Source organism: Microtus pennsylvanicus, chromosome 6 (genome assembly GCF_037038515.1).
Source record: "Microtus pennsylvanicus isolate mMicPen1 chromosome 6, mMicPen1.hap1, whole genome shotgun sequence".
Taxonomy (NCBI): domain Eukaryota; kingdom Metazoa; phylum Chordata; class Mammalia; order Rodentia; family Cricetidae; genus Microtus; species Microtus pennsylvanicus.
In genome coordinates, this window is record NC_134584.1 from 53802495 (window position 1) to 53822260 (window position 19766).

At 35.7% G+C, this 19766-nt stretch overlaps 1 protein-coding gene across 2 annotated transcripts in view; it reads right to left on the reverse strand.

Moving 5' to 3' along the window:
- Cert1 (ceramide transporter 1) overlaps positions 1-19766 on the reverse strand; it is a 99178-nt gene that overhangs the window by 21772 nt on the left and 57640 nt on the right. For both annotated transcript variants that reach the window (XM_075976268.1, XM_075976269.1), the window contains exons 4-9: positions 10649-10756; positions 9487-9625; positions 7159-7242; positions 4919-5076; positions 2393-2485; positions 97-183 (exon numbers count right to left, since the gene is read on the reverse strand). In XM_075976268.1, the coding sequence (XP_075832383.1) occupies positions 97-183; positions 2393-2485; positions 4919-5076; positions 7159-7242; positions 9487-9625; positions 10649-10756 (669 nt within the window). The remainder of the gene's footprint in view (positions 1-96; positions 184-2392; positions 2486-4918; positions 5077-7158; positions 7243-9486; positions 9626-10648; positions 10757-19766) is intronic.

Consider the following 19766-nt stretch of genomic DNA (forward strand, 5'->3'; position numbering starts at 1 on the left):
ATAATAGCTAATATTTTGGTTACATTCAGTTTTCCAATTCTATAAATACACATCAAGGAACACCTGTGATGTTAAAAGGAATGTGAGTAGATATACCTGCTCCTCTATTTTATCTTGTCTGTCAAGAGCAGCTTCAACAGCATCAAAGAACTCCTCCTCATTAATCAGACTGTTTGGACCCTCCTAGATAACAGACAGGAAACAAACAGCAACTATTTCATTTATTTAAAGAAACAGAAACATCGACAACTTTGATATTACCTCTGAGAGGATAAAGTTCAAAACTGACCTAATATACATTTATTGAACAAAAAACTTTTTTTTTTTTTGATTTTTCGAGACAGGGTTTCTCCGTAGCTTTTTTGGTTCCTGTCCTGGAACTAGCTGTTGTAGACCAGTATTCTTCTAGTTAGTTAATACTAGTATAGTATTAACCACAGTGGTAACACATACTCCAAAAAATCATAAGTAATACAATTAAATACCTCATCCACCATATTTTTCGATTTGTGAAACAGGGTCTTTGTACTCTACATTATCCTAAACTCACTCTGATGCCTTCACTGCATCACACTTGGCAGCAATCCTCCTTTCTCAGCTTCCTAAGAACTGGACTTACAGATTTAAGCCATTATATCAGGTTCATCTGCTGTAAACTGGCTAATACTGTTTCAAGGTTTAAGATCTATTATAACAGGGATTACTGAACTGCCAGAATCCAGTCTGCTTTCTACTTTTCTATGGTCCTGTGAGCTTAAGAATTTCAACATTGTAAGGGTAAAAAAAACCCAAAAAAACAAAACAAAAATTTTTTTTATAGCAACCAAATTACTTGAAATTAAACTTTTATTGCCTATAAAGTTATATTTGGCCATACTCATGATCATAATTAAATAAATTATAAACAAGATAATTAAAATTGTAGAAACAGGGCTGGAAAAATAACTAATGTGTAAAGCATGCATGGGAACTTGGGTTCAGATCCTCAGCACCCATGTAAAAGCTGGGATCAAAGGCACATGCCTGCAACCCCAGCATCAGAGGATAGAGACAGGCAGATCCTGGGTCTTGCTGGTGAGCCAGCTTGGCCAAAATAGTGAGCTCTGGGTTCAGTGAGAAACTCTGTCTACAAAATAAGGTAGAGACTGACAGAGGACATCTGATAGCAACCATGTCACCATACCTGCACACACATTATCTGTCAAGAAAAAAATAGCTTAAAACTTCAAAAGGAATGAAGTATAAAGATAGACAATAGTTTACTTGGGAACTTTATACTTTCTTATTTTTGTTTGCTTTTATAATACAGAGACTTGAACATGGGATCTTTATGCTTGGTGACAGCTCTACCAATGAATTATATTCCTTTGCTGAGAACTGTTCAGTTTAGAATTAAAATTCACAGGGATTTTAAAAAACTGGACTAAACTTAGAGAGTTTTAAAAAGAATTATGTGAGACAGAGTCTCATGCAGCCCAGCTTGGCCTTAGACTTCTGATCATCCTGCTACTAACTCTCAGTACTCGGATTTCATGTCACCAAGCTGGTTCATTATTTTCCACTAAGAAAAAAAAAAGGAAGGTGTACTTTAAACAAGATGGAATAAAAATATTCAGCAGATGGGTTCACTGTTTAGAGCACTTGCTGTTCTTACAAAGGACCCAGGTTCAGTTCCCAGCATCCACACTGTGGCTCATAACCAAATGAAACCCCAGTTTCAGGGAATCTGATGTCCTCTTAAGAACTCAGGGGCACCAGGAATGTATGCAGAGAACATGCATATATACAATCAAAATGGTCCTGCACATAAAAAATACAATGAAAAAAAATCTTTAAATAATAAAAATAAACTTCAACAAATGATACTGGAATGTAGATTCCCATGTCCTATCATAATTTAAAAAAATCAGCTCTATTGGGTATGGTGGTACACAGCTTAATCCTAGAGGCAGAGGCAGGGGACAAACCAGCCTGGGCTATAACAGGCACTGTCTCAAAAGAATATAAAAAAAAAAAATCCAGGATGTATTAAATATATTTAGAAGAAACCATTAAGTATAAATAATTATTTGCTAAGACTAGCAGAAGAAAGATTCATTATAAGGAAGCTTAAAATTTCATATGATAAATCAATAATCAATAAGGATTTTTAGACAGATTCTTACTCTAGTTTTGTAGCTCATGGTGACACAAGCCATGATGTCTGACTCAACAAGATATGTCTAAAGCTTTGGAGATGGCAAAAGAATCTTTTTTTATAAAAAGCTTGGCATTTATATAGATCATTAAGTTAATCCTGAGGAAAAATTACATATATAGAACACTTAAAGGCTATAAAAGTACTAAAGGTCACTTTTGTGATAGATGTGGCCCCCACAATCTAAGTCCGTACTTCATAATCTGGTCCTCCAAAACGGGGTTTCTTCTTAAGTTCTGCCATCGCGTTCTTGTATGCTTCTTCTAATCGTCTCCTCTTCTCCGAATCCTAAGTAGGTAGGAGAAGGAGAGAAAGTAACTGATTTAGTGAGCATTTTAAATATCATAAAAAGACTTGGTGGTGACTTTCTGTGTAACTGACCAAAAAATAACTACTTCTGTGAGAAACACAAATGTTCCTCTGCCTAGGAAGACTTTCTGGTGGGATACACACTGCACAGAGGCTACTATCTGAATCAATGTTAATATCACCTCTATGCACATTAAGTACTGAGTGGTTAAGAAATGTTAAAGTGTTCAAACTTAAAACAAGATAAATAAGCACCAGAGAAATGGAGGCTGCAAATTCCTGTACTCCTCCCCACCACAACACCATTATTTATTGTTGTGAGGGGGGAAAAACAAGTATTGAATGTCAGAAATAAAAGAACTCAATTTTCGATAGACAATAGCAGTCAACACTAAATTTTAAAAACGATTTCTTATTCTTATTGCTGGTTAAAACTCTACTTTAGGACTGAAAAAGACTGATGACTTATTTTAACTCTTCCATTTTATAGATAGAGCCAACAGTGTTAAAGATTCAAGTTGAAAACTTAAAGGCTGGCCCAAACAGAACCTTCCTGCCACAACATGGGTCACTGGATCAAATCTGATGTAATACCTAGTCAAGACAGATACCCTTCACTGTATCACTTTAAGTATTTTCAATTTAGACAGTTGGGCTAATTTAATGGGTAAATTAAACACACACACGCGTGCATACACACACAAATCTAGTTACAAGTATCACATCCACATTGAAGCTAGTACGCCTTATCGTCAATAAACACATTTTTTTCTTAGTAATATTAACTAAATTATTTAACCTTGAAATTTTAGTCTTCCTGAGTATGACTGGCTAGAAATTAAGTACATTTCTAAAGAAGGAATTATTCTTATAGATAACCACAAAATGATCATGTATAAATAATATTTTGGTTAAAGAATACTTGAGTGAACATTTTAAGTTTAAAAAATATAAAACAATTCTATTATATAGCTGTTATTATCATCACATATCTAATGTGCACTATAGAGTATAAGTTTCTTTAGGGAGTGTTTCCTGTTTATTATTTCTCTATTCCTAGCTTACAGAAGACATGAGAACAATTTGGAACGAAACACCATCAATGAAATCACATTGATATTGTGCCTTCTTTCTTGATTTTATGAATTATATAAACGATATTTAGTGATAAACAACTTCCTTGAATTAACTGACTTCATTACTTTTATTGTGCCTAATTTATAAATTAAACTTTATCATAGGCATGAGTCTGTAGGAAAAAACAGTGCATAAAGAGTTTGATACTATTTGTGATTTTACATCCACTGGGAGTTTTGGAACATGTGTATCAGGTAAAGGTTTGCATACTGCTAGTTACTACGGCTCCCTCTCCCTGGTGCTTGAGAAATCTGAACAGCTCTCTTCTTTTCTAAAGCCAAGAACTGTTTTCAATACACAGTGCTGTTTCTGTCCTGTATCACAGTGGTGTTACAACAACCGTTGTTTCTGTCCTGCATCACAGTGGTGTTACAACAACCGTTGTTTCTGTCCTGCATCACAGTGGTGTTACAACAACTGTTGTTTCTGTCCTGCATCACAGTGGTGTTACAACAACCGTTGATGCTTTTCTTAGTTTCTTGCTCAAACTGAAAGGCCTTCACACACACTGTAAGCAGTAACAGTTTCTAATGAAAGTGACCCTGACTGATGGGTAGCCTACAATCCAGAGCAGATATACCCAGAGCAAGAAAATCTGCTTTAGCTTTGCTTCTTAGCACTTTGGACAAGTCTTTGACTTCTGAAAAATGATGGTGTTGAGCCAGAACTAGATTTTCTAAGGTGTTTTTTAATTTTAGCATTTGACTATTTTACAAATGTTATATTTTAAACAGAAGTTTCCCACAAAGAAAATTCAGTGAGCCATAGTTCACATTAAAAGCTAGAAATTCATGTTATAACATTATTATCAATGTTGCTGATTAAATAAAGGTGGGAAAATGGAGCATTGGGCAAATATTTGAACAATATAATGTATGTTAAGTGATATCAGTGACCGGGGAAAACATAATGGCTATGAATGTAACAAGTAAATATTTAACTTTATAAATCAGTGCTCAAGTTAGTTATTATAACTTGAATACATTATAACTTAAATACAGACTCAAACTTTATACACTAAAAGAGTAATGGAAAATGCACATCTATACCAAATCATCATAAATAATATTTAAAGAAATTTTACCTTAAATATAATCAAGAGAACATGTATAATAACTGAGTAAATCATTGGTAAATAATGAGTTGAGGATTCTGATCAAGTGGCAAAATAAAAGCTCCGATACGTCTATCCATCCAGAGGTCCTTCCCCTCAGAAATTCAATGAACACAGAGTTTAAAATATTATTTTTAAAATGAGGAAAATTATAGTCTTACCTTATCATGTCTTTTTTGCCAGCTCTCTTCCCGTTTCACCATTAATTCAATACAATGAGAAAGTGTGGCAAGGATTCCAGCAGTAGTTGCTTTAAAAGTTATTGCTTCCCCTTTAAAGTCTATACCATTAATTCCTTTTGGGGTTATATGTGGAAATACTGAAAGAGAAAGTTATTCACTGAAAAATCATTCAAATGAAATGATTTCACTACATTTAAGACTAGCAGGTATTTATAAAACTAGCAAATCAGATCAAGGTTTGGACTGTACCTGTCCTCCTGCACACCATCATTAGAATCCCACCGTGCTGGGAGCAGAGCTCCACGGCATTTCCTAGATTCTATTTCCTGAACTAATTCGCTGTATGTACTCAGTGAGTCCAATAGGAGGAGGAGTGATACTCACAATGACATTCTGACACGTTTAAACTTAGGGGGACTTTATGTTAAAGTTATCTTACACTGGGGGCTAGGAATGGAATGTAGCTCCACGAACAAAGCTCTGGGTTTGATGACCCAACATTGGGTGGGGTGCGGGGGGTGGGGTGGGTAAAGGAAAGAACAAAGGATGTGAATACATTTCACCAAAAAAGAGATTGCAAGTAAGCACATTAGAAGATGCTTAGTTCCCACAGAAATGTAAATTAAAACCACAAGAAGTGCCTTGCACATTTTAAAAGTTTAATTTTGAGATTCTGTACAAAGGCATTTACAGAATAAGAAAAATGAAATATATGCCCATAAAGGCCTTTGTATGAATTGTCACAGTAGATTTATAGTATCCACCCCCAAAATAAACAACTCAATTCAAAACAAACAATCCATTCATAAATGGATATGCAAATTGTAGTGTATCCATACAGTGGAACATCACTCAGCAATAAGAATAAATCAACACACATGTATCAACTAGAAATCTTAAATTACATAAACCAAGCAAGAAAGTCTAAGAGTTCACTTAACTACTGGAAGATACAACCATATTCATTTATTTTGGCCCTGATGGATGTCACCTGGACTGTGTATGTAGGCAAGGTCTCTGCCACTGAGCTTTACCTCCAGCCATATTTAGTTCTTTAAAACATAGTTTTATTGAGATAAACTTTCCAGAAATTTCACTCATAAAATTCAGTTGTTTTCAGTATATTCAGTATAAATCAGCAGCAGCAAAATAAAATTCTACAACTATCCAGTCTACTAGAAATCGCTCCCCACTTTCCTTAAATCCTTGGATATGAGCAACTGTCGGCCTATTTTCTGCCTCCAAAATATTGCTTGGATATTTCATATAACAAGCATAAAAGCAGTATTGTGACAAAGTTTTATTTAACACATTTTCAAGATTTATCCATGTGCTAGGCATGGTGGCTCATGCCTATAATTCTAGCACTCAAGGGCTAAAATGGTAGTATTACCAAGTTCAAGGCCAGTTTGGGCTACAAAGCTAATCACTGCATCTCTTAAGCAAACAAAAATAAGATTCATGCTGGGTGTGGAGGTACACACACCCACTTTTAATCCCAGTACTCAGGAGGCAGAGGAAGGTATATTACTCTGAGTTTGGTTCAGTCTGTTCTACATAGTGAATTCAAAGCCAGTCTCTATGGGGTTTCAAGGTCCTTGCTGCTACCAAAAAGTATGCAGTCAGCTTTTCATCAACACCATTTAAGTGTTTCAAGGCAGGACCTTTTAAAAGAACTGCAAAGTTTTGCAGCTATAGCTGAGTCAGGAAGCCTCTATTAAATGACAGCGCTTGCCTCTAGCAAGCAGAGCCCACTTGAGAAAGTGCTGCTATCAAGAAGCCATACTTAACACTATTATTTTGTGTCTTCCCAAGCTCTTTCAGGTTTTATGTGGATGCAGTTGCCCACGTTGGGCACCATTCTGTTGACCGTGGTTTCTGTCCTGCCCCACATGTGCCTCCTGTAATTTCTCTTTAATCAAATAGATTCTCTCTCTGCTTTGACTGGAACTATTAAAAATGGGCCAGGCAGTGTTTAAATGAATACAGTTTCCGTGTAATTATTTTGGGTGTAAAGCTAGCCGTGCGGGAGCTGGGCGGGACAAAAAGCAGGCCTGCTCACCTCCTCGCTACAATTCCTAACTAAGAATAAGCCTCTGTGTGTGATTTATTTGGGAGCTGGGTGGTAAACTCCCCAAAAACCAACAGAGTAAAACATCACACCACATAATCTCACAAAATATATTCCATCTGATCGAGGAAGAAAAGGTATTACTTACATTTTTCCTTATTACCATTGGTAGTGTGCAAAAAGTCTCCATCAGAACGAGTTGTAGGGAAGTCATCTTCATCATCTTCTACCACTAAAAAATATTTAAAAATATTACAGTGAAAATTGGTTTATTCTGATCTTCAAATGAGCAAAAGCTCTTACTCATTTTTTGTGTTTTCACTGGCTATGAAGACATGCTTAATAAATATGTTGTGGAATGATATTAAATATATTACTTTAAAAATGTATTGTCATCTGTGGAATAGATGGTTATTGAGCTATTACCCTTTATAGTCTTTGTAATTTGAAAGAAGATGGCCGCCAAAGGGAGTGACACTATTAGGAGGTGTGGCCTTGTGGAATAGGTGTGGCCTTGTTGGAGGAACTATGCTACTGTCGAGCTAGACTTGGAGGTCTCATATATGCTCAAAATACCAAGATACTAGCCACTATCTCAGACCACTTCTGATTCCCTGCCAAGGACTCAGCTCCTTTTCTAGAACCATGTCTCCTGTACATCATATGTCCTGCCATGATAACAATGGACTCAACCTCTGGCACTGTAAGCTGCCACCTCATTAAATGTTTTCCTTTCCTAGAGTTGCTGTCGTCATGGTATCCCTAAACAGCAGTAGATGCCCCTAACTAAGGGCTCTTTCTACCTTTAATATGGTCAATTTTATGACACTTTAATTTTTCTAGAAGGGTCTAGGCAAGACAAAAGCACTTGCTACCATGCCTGACAGAGTTCAACCCTAAGAACCAATATGCTAGAAGTCAATAATCAACTCCCCCGAGCTGTCCTCTAATTTCAACATAGGGACTGCATGGCACATGCAAGGCCACATACCTATCTACACATATACAGATATAAACAAAATAAAAACTTGAAGAGGCATAGAAGAACTGACAGCTGTAAAGTGAGCAATACCTTTTTTATCTTCTGGAAATTCTCCAATCTGCTATTTTTGTATATACAGGAAAATAATACTTGTAGATGTGATGTCAATTTTCATTTATTTCAATGTGGATGTGCTCCTGGATATCCCTTTTAATTTTTTCCAATTCCAAACAATTAAAACTTGAAAACAACATATGATTCTTCTTTTTATGATCTGCCTGCTTCTGGCCCCTGCCCCATCTCCGAGTGCAAAGATTAAAGGTGTGTACCACCATGACTGGCTCCTCTTTTTTTTTTTTTTTTAATGTACACTATTCCCTTTTCTTCTGCCCAGTATGTTCTGATTTTATTATATGCATTCTGTTTATAAAACTTATTTTTGGAACCTCAGCTCTCAACTACTTTGCCTTTCATCAAGCCTTTTTTTATCCAATTAATAAAAAATAATATTTACATCCTGACCACTGCTTCCCCTTTCCCTCTTCTTCCAGCCCTCCCTCTCTCTCCTGTGTCTCCCCTTTCATCAAGCTTTTTATTTATTTATTTATTTGTTTGTTTATTTATTTATTATGTATACAATATTTTGTCTGTATGCCTGAAGGCCAGAAGAGGGCGCCAGACCTCTTTACAGATGGTTGTGAGCCACCATGTGGTTGCTGGGAATTGAACTCAGGACCTTTGGAAGAGCAGGCGGTGCTCTTAACCACTGAGCCACCTCTCCAGCCCTCATCAAGCTTTTTAATGGCCCCTTAGTTTTGAGACAGGATCAACAGTGGACCTATGATCCCCCTACTCTATCCTTTGTTATGACCTCCTTGTTTTACATTTTTATTATGAATACTTGACAAGATGCAACAAGCTGAAAGTTCTTGACCCCCCATGTATCCTAAAAATATTAAAAAATTATCTTCACATTATATGTTTAAAGTATAAATATAACATAAATTTTCTGCTCAGTCTAGGTTCTCTTCCAAAGACATCTCATTATGTCTATAGAACATATATTTTACAATTTAAAATAAGCCCCAAATACTTCTGATATCAAGCATTTTAGTATGTGTGTGTGTATGTGAGCAAGCACACACATGTGCATATGTGCATGCTAGTATGCATGTAAAGACCAGACAACATCAATGGCAGATGTCTTTTACTATTGATTTCTCCCTTTTCTTTTCAGACAGGGTTTCTCGGTGAACCATGCACTCACTCAGATTAGCTGGACTGGCTAGTTAAACAGATCCATCTGTCTCTGCCCTCTATGGATTAGGGACACACACCTACCTCTGTGTGTACCTGAATCTGTCTGGTTTGGCTATTTCACATGGTTGTTGAGCCAAAATAAATAAATAAATACAAATAAATAGCCCTCCCTAATCTAGAGGCTTTAAATCCATTCATTCTCTAAGTAAAAATAGTGGCAATAGCTTAATTAACCTTTATCCCTTTGAAGTTCATCCTTGGAGACAGCATCAGCACAGACATCAAAGTACTTCTGGAGAGTATCAACTTGTCTACATAAGATATCTCTAAAGGTTTCCATTTCAGCCAATTTTTCACGTAAACTGTGTCCTTTCTGCAAAACACAAAGGGGAAGGAAGGTGTATGAATCACGTAACATGAACCTGAACTGTTGGCTCTATGATACTTAGTCACCTTTTTAGGCTGGTATGCTGTCATTGAGGGAATAGAATAATTAGAGCTGTGAGTTCCAAAGTAATATTCCTAGGTACAGGCTTGAAGAGGACTTAACTAGTTGTCTGACCCTGACAAACCCATAGAAGAAGTCAATACTGATAATCTCTTCACATAACATTTTCCTATTAAACACTGTGAAGAAACACAGACTTTGAAATGGGCAAATGCATTATTACACAGTTTAGTAGTATTGATGAGTGTTGTCAAGGGAACCCCGAAGGGAAGATATCAGACTGCACAAGTTATTCCGTTTCATTGCATATGAGTTATTTTACAAGTCTTTTGATAGAAAATCAAATAGTGTGATGTGATTTTTCTCAAGAGACACAAATAAACTTTGATTTATGTAGAAGCACTGATTATTTTTGCAGTGCTGGTGATTTTGCATGTTAGCCAAGTGCTCTACCGTTGAGCCACATCTACAGATGTTGGTCCGTTTTATATCAGCAAATCATTTTAATATTTTCCAGATGCTCCTTTGAACCAATCTATAAAATGGTACCTTACCTAATTAATGAATGACAAGATCTCACATGTTCATTTTATAATTATGTATACCATGATTTCATCCCTTAAGAACTTATTTTATAACAACTTCAAGTAAATTACATTGTGAAAAACTTCTTTTAAAAATCTATAAAGGTGTTTATTATTCTGTAAAAAAAAAAAAATAAGGGCTGGACAGATGGCTCAGAGGATAAAGGAACCCACTGCCAAGCCTGACAACTGGAGTTTAACTCCTGGGACTCATGTGCTGAAAGGACAAAATCAACCCTACTAACTGTCCTCTGAGTTCCATTTGCCTGTTGCTGCACACACACAAAAATAATAACCTAAGTTGTGCCACAATATCCAATACTAAACTCACATGACATTGCCTTAAAGCACCATAATCACAAACCTTGAATGATGACGTGGATGTTGCAGAATAACCACTTGCTCCAGACACCAGTGACACCATTGAGCCATGTCTACGCAAGCTGGACTCAGATCCATATCCTGATTCAGTCTAAAAAAGAAAGTAAAGGCTACATGAAAAAAAATAAATAAAAATATTTAAGAGGATGCAAAAAATCAGTAAGGTTATTATAACAATTACCAAAATTTGGATTTACATAAAAAACAGCCAATCCACTGATACAAGCAATACCTTTCACTTCTCCACTGATATTTTAATTTAGAATGTTACATGTTACACTAGCAGGCTAACAAGTTGTTTAATAATATGCTCTAATGTCAAATTCATAAGGAAAGAGAAGAGTTGTAAGCAGCAAATGGAGAAGGGTTTTAATGAGGAAAATGAAAAAGCTGGTTGAGAAACAGTATTAATTTACTTTTGTTCTTTAGAGGCAAGTCATTGACCCTAACACATTAAATATACTGCTCCAGTGAAACTTTTCCTATGATCCCAACTTGTATCTATTTTATTTTTAAAAAGATTTTGTATTTATTTTTAAGTGTGTGTGCCTGTGTATGTGCATGCATGTGACTACCTATTTGGGTATGTGCACATGAGCTCAGGTACCCATGAAGGCCAGAGGCTTCTAATCTCCTGGATTGGTGGTTGTGCGTTGCCTCTCAAGGGTGCTAGAAACTGAACTTAGGTCCTCTGGAAGTACAGTATGTGTTCTTATCTGCTGAGCAATCTCTCCAGTCCTATCTCAGTATTTTCAACCATACTTATTACATTATAATTATAGGTTTAGCGTCAAATTATAATAGCTTATGTTTAAAAATTGCTACTTGATTTGGATCTTTCTGAAAGCCGACTGTAAATTTTTTTTTTTTTTAGTTGCCTTGACATTTCAACTTTGCTAGTCCATTATGTCATTGAGGGTAAATGTGACTCCTGGGTGTTTGCGTATAGCGCCAGTACTGCCATAAGATTTTAATGAGCTGGATAGCTTTCAGAAGATCCATTTTTATATTCTATTCTCAACCAAATGCACTACTAGTAATATTGTCAAAGTGTCAGCTATTTGAAAATTTTCCAAGTTCCTGAAACCAAAGATTTTGGATCCAAATACAGCGAATCCTGTCTGGAAAGTTGGCTCAGTGGTTAATAGTACTTGTTGCTTTTGCAGAGGACCCAGGTTGACACTTAGCCTCCACACGGTGGTTTACAACACTCTGTAACTTCAGTCTTAGGGGATTCGATACCTTCTGACTTCTATGAGCACCAGGCACACATGTGGTACACATACTTATATGCAGATAAAATACTCATACTCAATAAAACAGAATAAATAAAGCTACTAATGAAACAAATTAAAGTAAATCAATGCTTTTGTTGAAAAATTCAGGCATCTGTACCATATCATTTGCTGGAACATCACATCGTACCTATTATGGTTTTAAGCAAGTATATTTGCTTTTAATTTACAGTTTTAAACAAGTATATTTAATAGCTGCTGCAGGATGGTCTTTCTGTGTGCTGTGAATATGTATTGTCTTCCATTGGTTGATAAATAAAGCTGCTTTGACCTATGGCAAGGCAGGAAAGACCAGGTGGAAAATCCAAGCAGGAGAAGAAAGGCAGAGTCTGGGAGACACCAGGCGGCCATCAAGGAAGCAAGACATGCAGAAAATGAGGTAATGCCACAGCCATGTGTGAATACTAAGATTAATAGAAATGGGATAACTTAAATGTAAGAGTTAGCTAGTTATAAGCCTGAGACATCAGTAAAACAATTATAATTAATATTAAGCCTGAGTGGTTGTTCGGGAACTAGCTGGAGGGAGAGAAACCTCCATTTACAAATGGCGTCCAACATGGGGTATGGATCTGGATCCACGTAAGACCTGAGAAAAGTTTTAAAGGGTTTGAACACAAAGAAATGGAGCCACACTGAGCTTCCAAGTCTCACAGTCCCATACAGCAGTAGTGCAGAGATGTATCTCCCAACAGCTGCCTTGCAAGATGGAGCCAGCTGCCAGCTGTCATGAGCTAAGCAGCAAAACAGGTTTCTGCAGTCTCACACAGGCCTTGGTACAAAGAGGTTAATCAGCTGTGCACTGTGTGGTGGACTTAGCTTTTGCTCATACAGAAAAAAAAATGCTAAATGATACACAGTAAAAAGAGGTCCAGACAGAAAAACCTCTAAAACAGGTTCCAATGTGTTTTACAATATGCATAGGCTTAAGAAAAAATATGGGTATAGACAGTTACAGAAAGAAATAGTTTAAAAAATAATAAAGTCTTTAAAGAGAGAGTAAGATAAATATAAAAGAAAAAAGCCATGTAAGATGGCAATCACAGGGAATCTGGATCCTATATATTATTGTGATGATTTTGAAATTTTTGATTGTTGATAAGCAAATAACAGCTGCTAAGACACAGGGGATTGAAAGAGACTGACAAAAATACCAAGATAAATAAAAATGCCTTAACTTTACAATAGAAGTAAAAAATATATTTACAAAATTGAACATAAAAGATTCACGGCTTTAGGGAAGTGGTTTTGCTTTTGTTTCCACAGGAAACAAGAGGCTATGGATTCATTCCAGGCTAAGATGAACAAACTTAGATCAAGGAAGACCTTCTTAAACTTGACAGGCGATATCTATCAACAAAGGTTACCACTGGTCCTCCTAAGACTTGGCCATTATCTCAAAATTTTATCAGAGGTCCTAAAGATACTTTGTTCACAGACAGCAGGGAGCAGTTTGGAGAAAACAACGTCCACATTCCCAAAAGTTGGGGGGTATGGATGGCCTTTGGTTGTTTGGTGGGTTATGGATGTTAGTTATATTTAGGGCAAATTGGAATATAGAATAAAAAGACAACTATTAATCTTAGATATTTTGTACTGGAATGGATTTTGGTATAATGATACAAGTTTAAAGTTAATTTTGTTACACTGTATATATGTTTCTATTCTTTTTAAAGGCTTTTTTTTTACATTTTGATACAAATATAAGGTTAATATCCTTATACCGTATTATCTGTTTCTATTTTTGCTTAAGATATTACTTATACAGCTTGCTTAATTATGCAATATGAAGTTTTAGTCCTTAAAAGCTATTCGAGATAATAAATACAGGCAGGCCAATAATCACCCATATCTATCAAACTTATTTTCATGTTAGCTAGGCTTTAGAGGTAATACAGAGGTATTATTTTAGATAGATAGGCAATCTTCAAACATTTCAAAGACCTACAAAATATGGTATTTAAAATGTTTTAATAACGTAAGACTTTTTTTTCAAACATGAGATGTGTCTGTTCCTGGCTGCACCAATTAATTCAAAGAGGATGATGGGCACTAAAGAAACTTGTTACGGAGTTTGCTTTCAATGTGGCAAGGTTAGCCATTTGGGCAAGAAATTGTCCTTGCCTGGACTACTTGACAAAACGCTGTATAAACTGGACATATAAGACCCACCAAAAAAATGACCACTAAACATTGCCAAAATAAGGCAGGATGGTCTTTCAAGGTTCCTGCTTCATAGAAGAAACTGCCAGACATTCTACAGAACATAGAGGAAAGCAAGTGATAAACTTTGCCAAAATAGGAGGGACAGTCCTTGAAATTTCTTGCTTCGCTGAAAAGTATGTCAGATACTCTAGGCCTACAGGCTGAAGATGAAGGTCCCGACATTACAGAATAACATTGGGTGACTGCCCAGGAAGCAGCTGTTTCTGTCATTTCTAGAGTTCTGGAAGTTGCTTGCACTTCCAAATAACTCGGGTAATTGGGTCTTTGATGGAGTTGAAGACTAGATAGTTATAATTATAGTTTTCCTTAATTATGGCAAAAGATAAATTAGATATGAAACTTATGCTAAGATTGGACAGATGATAAAGCATTTTCTTTAATTTTGCCAAATACAAATAGACTAAATACTGTATCTATAATTCTTGCTTGATAACTATTTTGTTATATGTAATTTAATTATGTTAAAGTTAAAACCTTCCTTTTTGATTAGACAGAAAAGGGGAAATTTTATGGGATGGTCTTTCTGTATGCTGTGAATATGCATTGATTTTACTGGTTGATAAATAAATTTGGTCTATGGCAGGGCAGATTATAGCTAGGAGGGAAAGCCAAACTGAATACAGAGAAAAAAAAGGCCAAGTTGAGAGATGTAGCAAGCCGCCAGAGTGGCAAGACATGCTAGAGAACAGAAGCCATGTGGTGATACACAGATTATTGGAAATGGATTAATTTATATGTAAGAACTAGCCAGTCATAAGCTTGAGCCATTGGCCAAGCAATTATAATTAATATTAAGCCTTTGTATGATCATTTTATAAGCAGCTGCAGGACCAGGTGGGACACAGAAAACTTCTGACTACAAACAGCTGTACTTTGTTTGAATGAAGGAAAATCATATAGGTTTTTCAAACAATACTTAGAGATAAGTACTAAAAGCAAAGGAACAATAGCTATATTATGTATCATTTTAATCTCAGTCACTAAATTTGTTTATCTTCACTCTGCTTCCCTAGCTCCTCTACCTTCCCTTTCCTTCCTTTCAACTGAGGGCCTTATATGTATTTCATAAAACAGCAACACATACAAACACATACACACACACAGAGCAAAATTCTGATAAGAGGGGAATGTCAGGGTACAGCGTAAGTAATGATTACAAAAAGGTAGAAGAAAATTCTAGGGGTGTCTATTTATCAAAATGCAAACTCTGAGTAAATTAAAATCAGTGTAATTTGAGAATACAAATGTACTCAGAAGCCTTTATGCTGATTTCAGTATCACAGAAGCACACCATACCAAAAGGGGTCTGTAATTTCAGTAATCCTATAGTTGAGAGTAAAGCTTCTTATCTTATAATGAGGTCCACTGCAAGCCCTATAGCAAAGGTTTTCTGGAGGCATTTTCATTTAAAGTGGTTTGAGTTTTTTCTTCTCTTTTTACAAGAATGTTAACTTGTAAGATTAGTAATTCTACATTTTAATAGTGTAAGTTTAGTAATTGTCAAGGGCTGGAATTAGAAATAGGAAAAATTTCTCTGTAACAGCCAAAAAAGAAAGGACTTTCAGAAATTAAATACAATATAATTCTCTACAATTTACAGTTCAATTTAAAGATAAAAAACAAATTATAGACACTTTACTTTAAAATATTCAAAATTCAACAACTGATTTACTTGCTCACACCCAGAAGGTAGAGAGTAAGTAAATGTTAGTGATGCTTTAGAAAACCTTGCAACAAATAAGAACAAGAAAAGCTTTATTAATTGTTTCAAACACTCCAGCTTTTTATATTCTCTCTTTCTCCCAGTTCTAATCTTTAAAAAGGCGAAATCATTTTATTACAAAGACATCATAAAATAGATCCCATTACAATTTTGGCACATAGATGCTGAGTCATGGATAATGAATGAATGCTCACTATGAATAGAGTATCTGCTTTAGCTCTCATAGTTTCCATTAAATAAATTCCATGATAAATTATGGAAATTAGTCCAAGAAAAAAGAAAATCCAGTAACCAAAGAAATCTCAATTTTATTGTTACTCAATGTAAATAACAAAGATTCATTGCTCTAGATCTGTAACTGCAATAGTTTTCACAAAAATGAGAGCTACAGATATTAAGAACAGTTGCATATTAAAAGAATAGCCAGACTGCCACTTTAATACATGAATAGTGCTCAATTGGTTCTGTATTTCTTTCAAATCAATCATCAAAGAGGTTAGTATGAAAAGAAAAACTTTGTCAGAGAGCCCAATAATAATAATCCTAAAGGAACAATAGTTATTTTGAATATGAAAAAGCAACAATATTAATTTGAATTTAAAAATATCTGTTTTTTGAGGACAGAGTATACTAAAGGTAGATGGAAATGGGGAAAATTATAATCACAATACAGTGTTATGTTCATCAGTGTAGTTTTAGGGCTAATCCTTAAAAGGAATGCTGGTCTTTTTCTTAATCTCACTTATTCTCCCCTATGAAAGAAGCTGAACTTAAAATCTTTAGCCACCTAATCATGAATATTTTGAAAACACCAATTTCTACCTAAGACTGCCAACCCGGAATTCAAATAGTTACCGAAGGAATGCCTTTCCTTTTCTAAATATTTACTTTAATATTCCCCACCCCTTTCCTTGTTCCGCTACAACAAAAACCTCTTCTTTCTTAAGTCTGCGGAGTTTATAAGGAGTATTCCTTTACATAGATGTAAAATGTCATTTGGCCAAGGACACATATTAGAAATGTCATATACAAAACAAAGTTTACCTCTAAATATCACAGTAATGAGACCATAACTTTATTATATTAGAACATTCCTTCCTTACAAAAAGCAAACGGAAAAACCAAGACAATAATACATCCCCCCCCCCCCCCCCCAACCAAATCATAGAAAATAAAGCAGGCTCCCTGTCCAGTAGAGGGAGTCATTAGCACTTTTCAATGCTATGCTTGGAAAGCTGATAAAGGTTACTATTGGTCAAAGCACAATAGTAACCTTTAGACTAATTCCTTTATCCTACGTGCTTGGGATTTTTATACTTTAGAATATTATAACTTAAATCATATAGCTATGAATTGAATAAAATAGTAGAAATGCCTATAAACTTAATTACCCTTAAGGTTTGATAGCTTAATTAAAAGGAAGATTAATTTAAATATTATCATTTTGCATCATTAACCTATCTAAACCCTAAAAGACATGGCTACACTAAATATCAGATTTAGAAACTTAAAACACTTTCTTTAAAAAACTATTTTTTTCCCTACTAATGATCTTTGGCAAGCAACACAGAGAAGAAACTGAGGCAAAATTAATTTCCATATGGTGTCAAAAATTACCGAGTAATTACTTTAATTATGGGGAAGGAGAAAATACAAGAATAGTAACATCAAAATATAGATCTTTTCTGAAATTGAAATTCTAAAGCCCAATCAATTAAATTGCAAACTGCTGTAAACATCAGTCTACCACCTATATTATAAGAAAGCAAATCCTATGAGAAACAAGTTGCTATATCTTAAGAGAACAATGGAAATTTGAGTGGCTAGACAGATCTTTCAGTTGTCAACAACCACCTGTAACTCCAGCTCCAGGGACCATGACATACCCTACCTTCACATAATTAAAAAAAATTTTAAAAATCTTTTTTAAAAGTATGTTTTAATACTTTATTCCAGAAAGCTACACTTAAAATCATAAACAGTAAAGGCTAAGAGCTAGGGTTTCTTTATACTGGCATTATGAGTGCTGTACATGCATCTATTTAACTCTTTTGCATGAGATAGCAATATATTGTAATACTCATTTTATGATAGTGTTATGTACTAAGTTCAAGTCACAACACTAGTAAGAAAAGGAGCTGGATTCAACACGTCCTCCATGTACTCTCGCTCACAGCAGGTACTGTGCTCCAGACTCTCAGAGAAGGGCAGGTGTTGGAAGTTCTGGTGGTAGGTAGCAACTGACAAAGGATCAGCTGAGCAGTTGAAGCAGGGGCAAGAAAAAGACAGGAAATAAAAGGATGAGGGGGCAAAGAAGGGAAGGCAAAGAAGAAAAGGAAAGGGGAAAGACAGTTGACAAAAGATTGTAATGAGTGAAAGAAGAGAAGCTACAGGCCTGACTGACCCTCAGACTGCTGCAAAAACCCTGGATCCTGAGACCCAAGGCCTGCACGGGAACAATATAACACAGGTTGAGAGTTCCAATATGGATGGCATATAATGGCTAACTAGTAAGAGGGAGGGTGGCTCTTGCTGCTGCTTATTCCTACTTACTGTCAAAACCTGCTACTGTCAGATGATGAGGTAAACAAAAGCTGCTAGAAACCAGCATATTAAGTGTTTCTTGTCCACCCACAATTTCTATGTACACAGAACAAAAGAACCCTAAGCCAGCGAGTGGACTGGGGACAATTTAAATAAATGCCACAGCTTTCTAACTGCTTTGGTTTTTGTCCTCCTAGAATTTCTTCCCTGTATGCTCAGGTTAAAGAACAGTAATCTACTTCTTTAACTTCTTACTTTAAATATAGTTGATCTCACTATTTCCTATAGGATCTTTAGCACAGTATGTATAGGGTCTTGTTAACAGCAGATACACAATTACATAGAACCTCTTTTCATTTACTATCCCTTCTTTTAAATAATGTATATCAGTAATGCAATAAAGGTTTTTGTTCTAGCATGTATTTGTGGGTTTATTTCCTATTTTGAAATATGAATCAAGGTGAACATTTTTAAGTGCGGCATTTAGTGTTACCAAGTATATCCACACCGTGACACAAACAATCTCTAGACATTTCATCTTGTGAAACTGGAATTCTCTATCTGTTAAACAGCAAATTACCATTTCTCCCTCCTTCCAACTGTGGCAACCACTATTCCTATTCTAAGACTGCCTGCACACACAGTAGCCTTTAAGGTTATTCTTTAAAATCACCAATCAAGTCTTTGTCCATTTCTGAACTGTCTTTGAAGTTGTGTTAGGTTTTAGAAATTCTCTGTATAATCTGGCCAGGCGGTGGCAGCCACGCCTTTAATCCCAGCACATGGTTATTAGTGATCACTCTTATGCAGATCTACAATGAAAAAAGAACAAACAGGGCAAAAAAAGAAATACAAACGTAACTGCTTAAGAGGAAAAAGAGTCCAAGAGAATGCAATATTGAAGCCAAGCCTTGTGTTCAAGGATATGATTAATTTAAGGAAAGGCCTGAAGCTAAATGGGATAAAAGGAGTGGTGTTTTCAGAAAAAACACCTCCCAGCTAATCCTGCAATTTGGGAAAATAGCAGGCTTTAGGAATTATCTGTTTTTAAAGAGCAACAACAAAGGAAACTTTATGCAAATGTAATTCAAAGGGGGGGAGGTCAGATTATACCCCAAGCAAGCAAGAACTTCAATGAAGCAAGAGCTTCAGCCATATGGTTCGGGCTTTAGTCATTGAAGGATACAAGAATAAGGGGTTGTGGAATCTTCCTCAGAGGTTAAAGAAAACTGCTAAGGCCAAGTGAATGGCAGGGGAATCTCTGCATGGAGGCCCAAAGAAGTCATCGTGAGAATCTTGGAAGGTGAAGCATG